Below are 11,165 nucleotides of genomic sequence, written 5' to 3'. Positions count from 1 at the left end.
CACCCCGTGTGGAATTTGCATGTTCTCCCTGTGCTCGCTTGGGTTTCCTCCAGGAACTCTGGTTTCCTCCCACATTCCAAAAACATGCATGTCAGGTTAATTGGCCGGTCTGAACAACGCACATTCGCATATTTACACTCAGGGTCTTGTCCCTAAGTGTGAATGTGCGAGTGAGTGTTCTGTCCCTGTGTGCCCTGCGACTGGCTGGCCACCAGTTCAGGGTGTCCCCTTCCCACTGCCCGAAGACAGCTGGGATGGGCTCCAGCACCCCCGAGAACCTACTAAGGATAAGTGGTGCAGATAATAGATGGATGGATAATGATGATAATTATTTTGTATGCTAACAACTAACTGCAGCCGCCATGCCACTGGTATTGCACACCGTGGCGCATCACGCTCGCCACTTTTCCTTTACATTGCTTTGCAGAAACTTCTGCAAATTATTGTTGCACTTTCTACCTTGTTGTTGCAAAGTGTTGTTAACTTGGATTGCGTGTGTGCCTCTTGTTACAGCCAAATCACTTGTAGGCATGTTCCCCCTGTACTACTTCAAAGATAAACAACTGATTGATTTTTGGGAAAGAAACTTCTGAATGATTCTCGTGGGAAAGGTAAACAATTCAAATAAAAAGTTGTTCGACTTCCAACTATTATTGGTTAGCTTTTTGAATCCGAGTGGATCGTGACCACTTCGGCAAAATGTGTAAAGGGGGTCAACTCGACCCAGTGACCATTACCTACCAACACTGACTTGGGCAAGATGGAAAGGAAACACTCAGCCGATGAAGCACTGCGTTTGGTTACGGAGGAAAAATCTGAACTGGACTGTTTTTTTCTTCTTGACACCTCGAACTATTCCGATGACGATCTTGAACTGTTTGCTTGGCAGAAGAGGGACAAACAGAAGAGGTTTCTCACGGCTATGAAGCGGGTGACTATGTTGAGTAAGAAGACATTGAGGAGGATTTGGGTGGCAAGAATGTGCAAGATGATGTAGAAGAAGACGTTAGTGGACAAAACATTTGGCGATCCGAAAATGAAAAATTAATGTGGTCTTCATCGCACGAAATGGCTGACCAGTTTGTGCCTCAGACACTGCCGGACCCTGTGATATTTACTACACCATTGCCTGCATCAGTAGCCCTGTCACAACATTCATTTCATTTTTACAGAGGAAATTATTTACCACTTAGTCACAATGACTAATTTACAAAGGGATAAAATAATAATATGCTGGACAAAGATCACTGCACACCAACTCCGTGCATAGAATTCAGCTGAAATGTCTAACAAGTCGTTTGATGTTTGCTGCAACTATGTCCGTCTTCAGGTTTAGGGGGTAAATAAATACATAACTTGAATTCTACCTATACTGTGTACAGGTAGGTCTGATGCCATAGTACATTTTAAGTGTATTGGAAATCAGAACATATTCATGCATGACTGCGTTATTACACTTTAAGTTCACGTCCAAGTAATGTACAATGACATGCATTGTGCAAGGTTTGGGGGGGAAAGTGATATTGTCAAAAAAAAGTTGGTAGTTATTAAAATAAAAATGTCACCCTTTTTGACTAATTAAAAGTTACATAAGTTTTCTTTAACATAACTTTTATGTTATGTCCTACCTAAGGGGCAGGGGGAGGAATAAATAAACAGATAGGTGTATGGATAGGTCTGATGCCACTCAACATTTTGAGGGGTTTGAAGGAAAAAAAAATCATAAATGACTGATATTTCACACTTAAAGTTTACATCCAAATAATGTACACTGACTTCTATTGTGTCACTCGAACAGGATGCGTCCAACAAGTGTTAAAAAGTAGAATATTTTCTTTATTGAGGTTGTGGTAACAATGCCCAAATTAGTTCAAAAGGCTCTTATAATTATTTTTCCACCTGCTTTTATCTTACTTTTAGCAAATGTTTTTGGGGTGGAATACAGGGTGACGTCAAGTTCGTCTCGCGTTTTTGTTTTTTGTGTTTGTAAGTGTTGCATGAGAATGGTGAAAGTAAGAAAATAACTCTTTCAAGTACAGTCTAAAGGCCAACTAAAACCCCAGAAAAATATGAAAAAAATAAGTTTCTTTTCCGAGCGCTTCTAAGAAATGCACTTACTTGCACGCGCATCATGAACAGGCTGAAAAAGGCTGCCATGATGCTACAAGCCAGGAGGTGGCAGCAGCAAGTAAAGACGTTCCAAATTCCCTACAGCTCCTTCAAAGACAAGGTAAAATGTATCAACAGAAGAAATCTTTTCTTTTTTTTGTTTGTGGGAACCTTTGTAACACTGCATTCCACTCTTTTGAGCAAGGCAATCATTAAAGTTTATTGATTCCAATCGCAGCAATTGCATTTACTCTTAAAAACAAGGTTGGCGGGACATTTTTGGAGAAATGTGCGGCCGTGGAAACATTGATAAAAGGTTCTCTTGTCTTGACTGTTCTCATAAAGATTGTCAGGCTTGTTGGCGCAGAAGTTGCTTCCAGACGCGGACGTTGTTGTGGTCGCTGAAGTGGTGCTCCCTGGAACTACCGGGGTCCTGGGTGCCGTCGTGGTCTGGGATGGCTCTTTTGTGGGTTCCATCGTCACCGGCTTCTCTGGCGCCACCGTGTTCACTGCCGCGGCCGTGGTCTTAGTTGGCACTGTTGTGGTCGACTTTGGGGGGATTGCTGTTGACTGTGGTGGTGATGGCAAATCTAGCAAGATAAAGTTATTGAATATATTGATTTCAATTGTTGCGGGGGGAGTCATGATGATTTCATTATTTTTTGAGGAGTTCCTGACCTGAATTCAAAATAGAGTGCAGGTAACTGATGAGCGGGTAGCGTCCTTGTCCGCAGAACTGTCCATCAAAATCATCGAGGTCCAGAGCCCAGACAAAAGCCCCGCCAAAGTTTTCCTGTTTCAGGTATTGCGTCTGTGCAGGAAATCATTGAGAGTGTCTCATTAAAACAAAACCTGATGGGCCAAGAGGTGTAAAACTCATTTAAGCCCAGGGGCCACATGGTGTTAAAAACATTTTCATGGGGGCCGGACGAGTAAATTAATGGGATATAAAGTGTGCCTTAGCTGGAGGTATTTTCGGAGGCTCCTAATTCAATTTTCATTCAGGGATGTAAGATTTGATGATAAAACAATTATTGATGTTTTTACCCTCAATATTTTGTTTTCCTTTGCTAAGATTTAATCTCTTGTAGTGTTTATTAATTGTGCATTTGTGAAAAAAAAATTAAGATTTAAAATGGAATTAATTTCCAATGCAGCTTGTATACGCTATGGAATCTCGTGCACATTGAAAAGGGACCAAAAGTAGCATACGAACACTAATTTAAATTATTTAATGTTTTAAAAGTACTTTTGCTTTTTATTTTTATCTTTTTAATGTAAATGTTTACCTGAATATGGGAACCTCGCTGTTAGATTTCATATTTATTATAGAAAGAGCTAATGTTTATTTAAACTTCTGCAAAGACACCCAGGTGCTATTTTAAGATATCTTGATTTTTCGTATTACCTTAAACAGCTGGTCCATAACTTTTATTTTAGATAGACTAACACTTGGATGTGTTTCCTTAATGGTCTTTGGTTGATGGTAGTCAGTAAAAACAGCTACAGTGGGTGCTTTGCAAATGGTGCCTGGCTTTGGTGACAGCCAGTGGACAAATATAAAACTGCAGCCCATTTATCTCTTGAGCTTTTTCTCAGCATTGTCTTGCAGGCCACATTTGGCCCGCGGACCATGAGTTTGGCACATGTGTTCTAGTTTTTTTTTGTACCGTAATTACTAAATATTAAATTTATTTAAAAATAAAGACCTTAATTAGTTTCCAACTATGTCAATTAAAGTAAACTTTACCCTCATTGTAAAGGACAAATTTTCCTATGCATTTCGTATCTGTTATCTCCCCAATGATGATAAAGCCTCAATGTGCTGGGTGCATCTGGTTTGGATGGGCACCATAAATACAGATAGCATGCTCTCTTGGCCTTCTATTCTCACAATACATGTATGTCAGCATTTTTGAAAGCCGGCCATCTATTACCTTGATTTCAAAGCTGCGATTGTTGTCAAAGCCAACCCATTCGTTGCCCTGAACAGCGTACGGCACCTGCTGTTCCTCGATCCAGTTGAGGGTTCCTCCGCGACTCAGAAAACTGCAAACCTGTTGCAATGGAATGGACAAAAATTGACAATTGCCTTCAGAGACAATGTTGAAATCTTACCACGTGTGAGCAAAACGTGTTCCAGTTCAGAGAAATACACACAGAAGAAGTCATAACATTGTACACAAATTGTCGACCTCCAGGAGTAAAAGTCCTAAATCCAGGTTTCACTAAATTACCTTCATATATGTAATTAGGACATTTTTAAAACATATTTACAATTTCACTTGGATCTTTGTGCGTTTTAGTTTGCTGATTGTTATGTATTTCTTCAATAAACTTATGAATGACTGTTTTATTTGTAAGGTCTCCTGGTTCATAAAATACAAAATGGAACTTAAGACTGCTTCGACTTGGTCAGTTGGAATTAAACATTTGGGTTTGGCTTGTAATGATGAGGCAGAAACAGTTTTTTTTAATTTCATCATTGTGGACTTTTTAAGTCACTGTATTACTGTTTATTTGTTTGGTTTTCATAATACAGGTAGTTTTTTTTTTTTTTTTACTGTGATACTCTATTTTATACTTTGTTGTTTTCCCCCCAGTGAGATAGTGCTCTCTATTCTGCTCCTTTGCTTCACTTACCCATATTTCAGCTTAAAACCACTGCAGATTAATGTACAAAACAGAAAGGTAATTCCATTTGTAGATTCATTCATTCCCACCCAAAAGAAAACCATGAAATATATTTAAATGAAGATCTAGATATCCCAAATGAAAAATGTACCATAAAACCGCATGTTAAAGGCAATTTATGCTAGTTCTGATATCACTTCCTTGGTGTGATCTGTGGAAAATATCTTAAAATATTAAACAGACTAAACAATAATTACTGTTATTGAATTAAATGAATGACAAATAAATGAATGTATGATAATTGCGAAAAAACCCATTTGCCGACCTCATAGTAGGACAAGATTCCGGATTCACGCGTGTAGCTCCCGGCTTGGGCTGGTCCAGCGGCCGGTGCACCGACACCGTTCACCGATGAAACCGTGCGAAATGTCCTTCCGTAGGTTGCAAATCCGAGGTTGAGTTTGTCAACAGCGGCTCCACGATCTCGCCAGTATTTCATAGCAAAATCCTTTAGGGGTGTGAGAGAAACATATATGCAGATCTTAATGAATTTGCAGGTGGGAACAGAACACAGTAGCGAGGTGAACAACTCACGACATTGTAGTAGATGTTTTCCCCGTGATCAAAAGAGGAGCGGTACAGGGGACTGTTGTGACTGGTAAACGGGTCCCATGCGCCATGGAAGTCGTAGGTCATCACATTGACGAAGTCCAGAGTCCTGATTGGCACCAATAAACATTTGCTGTGAGAAAAGGTCCCAGAGGGACCAGAAACCGGAGATAGCTCTCTCACCTTGTCACCTTTGGAATTTCATAACCGTTATCGATGTTTCCCTTTCCCGCAGATACTGCAGCAGTGAGCAGCAGGCGTGGTTGACCAGTCCGTTTGGCTTCCTTTATGAAGGCAGCTTTTAATTCCTACATGTAATTTGAGAAAAAGAAAATCACAGTGACTTTTGAGATAAATCTATTACTGCCAGTACAAATCTCAGTGGAATTTTGATATATTTCTCTGTTAATAACTACCAACATATTTTGACAATGGCTGCGAATGAGTGAATAGCACCATTATATTCTGCTTTGGCGGCTGACCTGACAAAGTGTTGTGAACCTCTTTTTGTCGACTGGAGGACTTCCTCGGGCACCCGGAAACTCCCAGTCCAGGTCCAAGCCATCAAAGCCGTACAGTCGCAATAACTTAATGGAAGACTGAATAAATGTTTGGCGGTTCGCAGGAGTCGACACCATTGTCGTAAATCTGTAGGTAGGAACAGACTTATGAGTGTTATGAGTGCTCTGCAGGAAAGAGGTCTAAATACAACGGAAGCAATGGAAGCTATAGCTCTTGTTGGTGATAGGAACGAGTGGAGAGGTGTTGTGAAAGGATAGTGGGATGTTTGGACGCGTTCTAAGGGATGGGCAGGGCACCCGTATGATGCGGCAGGGGTAAACCAGTGAAAGTTGTCGGACCCTGCAGTTGAACAGAAGAGTGTGTTGTGTCACCCTGACCCGAGTGACATGGTCGCTTTCTTATGTCCTGTTTCATCTGGAGGGACGAAAGCATGACCAACTTCGGTGCCGAGGTGCCTAACTTGTTTGGGTATTAGGGCATTTGGGTTGGCCATGGTCCAAACATTTTTTTGGTGTCTTTTTTTGCTACTTTTTCCCTTTTTATTTTTTCATTTTCTTTTATTTTCTTAATTTTTGTATGTTTTGTCTTGCTGTCGGTCACCCCTCTTGAGGTGTATGACTAAGGTAGATGGATAGATACATATGAACTATTACAACACTTAGAGGGTGTCAAACAGGTATTTCCACTTACTATGAGCTATAAACTGTAAGCTCCCAGCACAACTTTATTCAGTGGTAAAAAGTCAGAGTTTTAATAATTTCAGCAAGTAATTCAGGAATGGGACACTTTGATGGCATGTTGGTGTATAAGGAAGAAAAAAGAGTGACAACAACTGACTATCACTATGTTCTTCTTTCGAAAAATTAAAACTGCACCTCAGACTTCAGGAGAAGAAAATCGTACAGATCGGAGTTAGGGTGCAGCAGCTCTTTCACAAGAGCGGATAGAGGGAGTGTGACATCATTGTGCAATGGTATGCCCCAGGGGCAGTGTTGTGATGTGTGATGTCACACACGCAGGAGTTCAATACAGTTTACTAAAGCATACACTGCGGCCCTCTGCCCATCATTATTATTGTAGCTCATACACATACATACTCAAGAGTCACTATTTGCTCAACTGTACTTTGTATTTTTTAAGGAGTAGGATAAATGATCAATTCACATATATCGTGATTTTGTGACACCATATCCAGTACCTGGGTATTTCCACAGTCGTATTGTTTTAGTATTTCTGTTGTATTTTTATAATATTTCTTTAGTAGTATTTTTGTAGTATTCCTCTTGTATTTTTGTAATATTACTGTATTTAGTAGTACATCTGCTGTAATATTTCTTTAGTAATATTTTTGTATCTCTGCATTATGTTATGTTAGTGGTATTTTTTGCTGTACTTCTTTATAAGTATACCATACTCGTACTATTGTAGCATTTCAGAGGTATTTCTGTTGTATTTACATTGTGGGATTTCTGGTTTCATATCTGTAGAAGTATTTTGAAGTATTTCCATCGTGGTATTATCTAAGTATTTCAGTAGCATTTTTGTAGTATTTCCATCGTAGTATTTTTGCTATCTTTATTTAGTATTTTTGTATCATTACTGTAGTTATATTTTTTAATTGTTTCAGTTTTAGTATTTCTGTGGTAGTATTTTTGAATCATAGTGTTACAGTAGTAGCATTTTTTTATGATTTCAATAATATTTTTGTAATTTTCAGATTGAAAACAAAATATTACATAAGGTCCCTGTTTTTTGCCTGTTGCTTGTTTTTTAGGAAAGAAAATTAAGTCTCAATCATCAATTATTTGAGTTGCCATTCATCGAGAATCATGATATAAATCAAATTGGCACCTGGGTAATGTGATACTGTACAATCAAATCTTGACCAAGGCACATCGTCCCACCACAGTTTCTTTTTCATAATCATTTTTTATTCACCCCTGTTCAATCCAGTTATTTGGGACCCGGTGGGTGGTGCTAATCCCCGCAATTTGAAGCCATCAGTTCACATGGATGATTAAAATTATTATCTGAAAATTCAGAACTTATTTGTTAAACATTTATAAAATAAAGTACTAGTTAAACAAATGCTTGAGCCTATAAGTAGGGTTTCTTCTTTGGTCTCAATGTAGAATACAGTATTTAATCGTATACTAATTGTAGTTTGTAGATGTTGCCTATGATAAGTCATTTTGATACAAAACCCCTGCAAAAAAAGAAGAAATACTACACATTAATCCATCTAACATTTGAAAAAAGTGGAATCGATTAAGCATTTGGAACAGAAAAAATAACAAATTTAGTGCCCAAATATTCGGGTTTGAGGAATGCAGTAGTCACTGAAAGAAAACAAAACATGAATCTGCCGGCTTACTTACTGCGTGGTTCCGAAATTCCAGCCACCAACAGCGAGCAAAGTCTTCAGCTGGGGGTTTCTGTGTGACCACCACAATTTATAATTTATTTGATTATAAATGTGGACAAGTTATGTCAGCAACAAATCAAGACATGAATATTCGTATCAACAAAATCAACACAGGTAAGAAATGTTCGGTAGGCTAAAAACGGTGTGACTGTGATTGTTAATATTTGTTTTTTTCTTTCTCTTATTATTTCTGGCAACCATTTCAAGGTGTAGCCTTATTGAATTTCTAAAATAATATAATATAAAATAAAATAATAAGTTAAAAATGTTAAAAATCAGTAAAATCATCTTTGCTATTCCTTTCCTACTACTAGTACATGGATCCACTCTAAGTGATTTCCTTATATTGTAAGTATATTAAGTTATTTTTTAGATAAAAGTAGGATTTTTTTACATTATTAATCTTATTTTACAAATTTTTTGACTAATGCATGAATTTTAAAAATAGTTTTCTAATGTTTATTTGAAGAATAAAAATATTTAAAAAATGAAAACAAAATCCATATGAAGATGATTTTACAATTTTTCTCTTTTTGTATTATTTTTCACATTTTAACCTGTATTTAAGCACCAATTCTTGTCAATCGGTAGCTCTGTTTTGCTCAGTTTAGGAATTATTTTATTTCTAATACATGTTTGAAAGTATTTTCTCATTGATTGAAACTGCTTTTTTATTGACATGACGGTATTTTGTTTGATTGAAACTACTATTTTTTAATTGAATAATAAACAAATAATAACATGGATTTATATATATATATATATATATATATATATATATATATATATATATATATATATATATATATATATATATTTTTTTTTTTTTTTTTTTTTGCTACTTATTTTAAAAACTATTTTAGCAGAATTATAATAATATATTCAGTTGTGCAAAAAATCTGCACGATCAGATATATCTTTCTTTAACCCTCCTCTTGTGTTAAGGTTGCCACTGACCCATTTAAATGTATTTTAAAGGCATATACAAAACATACATGTGTTTATTGTATCAAGGCTTCATAAATGTCGATTGCAACAAAATAAAATATGAAAAATCACTTCATTATAAAATGCTCCAATTGAAACTGTTACATTGGTATGATCGTGAGTTACAGCCGAAACTAAAATAATACGTGGACTGGACATATTGTGAATCAAGTAATATCTCTACAAAAAAATATGCTAGAAGTGTAACTTTTTTGCCACATATGCATCTTAACACATAATTGCATACACATTCAAATTCTTCCACACAGAAACTTTTTCACTCTTATTTTGTTATTTTTTATTTTGGAACAAGTAATCGTACCTAGTCCTTTTGGCTGTCCTTTGTAAAGTAAATTTTAAAAAATTATTAAAAAATAAACAATTGAGTACTAGACTCTGGTGCTAGTAGGCGCTTTCCACAAATACAGGTGCAGTTGACGGTACTGGACAAGTAATATTCATCGTTGGTTTCGACCGACATTGCAAGACATTGTATTGTTATAAACTGTAGTGTTTTATTCCGCCACTTTCCCCCTTCGAATGGAACGTACCTGTTCTTGAGTTCATTAAAGGATCTATACATGACGTCATCATTCCACTCAAAAGTTGACAGCTCGTTCGAGGGGCTGATTATGGAGAAGGCGTAGATCAAGTGAGTGCAGAGGTGGGGGTCCACATTTTCGGGTGTATATCTTCCAACACCCGGCCGATACTGGGACCAGTTGGTGTAGTAACAAACCAGTCTGCTGGAGGAAGCTGTGAGAAAGAAACGCAATTCAATAAAAAATGTTCCCACATTTGAGAAAAGGGTAGAATAACAAACTTACCAACTTGAAGGCACATCAAGAGGGACAGTCCTGAAAGGAAATGTCATCATGATTATGATAGTCTACTTTTTGCTTTTATTATGTAAAAATAAAAGCTTACCGGCCAATAGTTTTAAGTGAGCCATTTTTGTGGCCTGCAGTTATGAAATGAATATCGTCAAATTCTGAACTCCTGTAAATGATACTGTATTTCACAGAAAGGAGCTTAAAATGTTTCTGGTCCTACCTGGTCTTATGCAATTGGCTGGCTGTGTTTGCTCTCGGTGTGGGAGTGGGTTTTATAGTACAGTTAGGAAGGACAAAGGCTGCATAGCGCTGTGGTGACAGAGATGCTCAATTTCCGCTGAGAATAGCAACTCATTAGTATCGATGTTATCTATTTTTTTGAAGCAAGCAAGGATAAGGCAACTGAGGTTATACAAATACTCCTGCCGTCGATAAGGACATCTTGATAAATGTTCTTATGGTTCCCTCTTTTTTTTATCTCAAACCCAATCTTTTATTTTATATTCCCCTCATGCCGAACTCTGGACTTAAACTTACTTTCCACCCTGGCTTTTATCTGTATAGATTCCATGTCCCATGTTGTATGGTGTGATATGTATTCCTGGTGTCCAGAACCCATTTACAAAAAGACATTTTTGTTGCATGAAATTAAGATTTTAGCTCAAGCTTTTTAGACTCACAATTGCAATAGAGCAAGCTTGTGCATGATTGGTCAACACTACAAGTATCGATACACTTTCTTTTTTGTTTGACGTGCGTTGCAGCAATCAGTCAGGCTGCAATAACACTACCGGCCGCTATCAGTTAACAATACTTTACAAATTGGTGAGGTGATATGATAAGAAGCTTCTTCAGGACATTACCTGTATGATATAGCGGTAAGTTGTCTCGTAGGAGAGGCACTTGGTTCAAGAGTTCGAAGCAGCGAACACGTCAGGCAGCAAAAATCAATGTTGAGTTAATTGTTAATATGAAACAGCCACAAGGCATCAATATTGAACGACAAGTTGGAATTTCTTTTGATTTTTTTTTTCCAGTGGTATAAA

The 11,165-nt window shown here is 37.4% G+C and overlaps 1 protein-coding gene across 1 annotated transcript; it reads right to left on the bottom strand.

Moving 5' to 3' along the window:
* Positions 1-2,328: 2,328 nt before the first annotated feature.
* LOC148369254 (acidic mammalian chitinase-like) lies at positions 2,329-10,288 on the bottom strand. Its single transcript, XM_088331199.1, has 11 exons — positions 10,214-10,288; positions 10,114-10,143; positions 9,838-10,042; positions 8,253-8,309; positions 5,835-6,000; positions 5,536-5,660; positions 5,338-5,461; positions 5,069-5,251; positions 4,047-4,166; positions 2,788-2,920; positions 2,329-2,699 (listed from the first exon to the last, which is right to left on the bottom strand). The coding sequence occupies exons 1-11, from the start codon at positions 10,236-10,238 to the stop codon at positions 2,329-2,331; spliced, it is 1,539 nt and encodes a 512-aa protein (XP_088187325.1). The 5' UTR covers positions 10,239-10,288.
* Between the last annotated feature and the right edge of the window lie 877 nt (positions 10,289-11,165).

Source organism: Urocampus carinirostris, chromosome 3 (assembly GCF_059441175.1).
Source record: "Urocampus carinirostris isolate Australia breed hairy pipefish chromosome 3, RoL_Ucar_1.0, whole genome shotgun sequence".
In the NCBI taxonomy this organism is placed as follows: Eukaryota; Metazoa; Chordata; class Actinopteri; order Syngnathiformes; family Syngnathidae; genus Urocampus; species Urocampus carinirostris.
The sequence above is the reverse complement of the archived record's forward strand: the minus strand, read 5'-3'. Positions and strand labels throughout refer to the sequence as shown.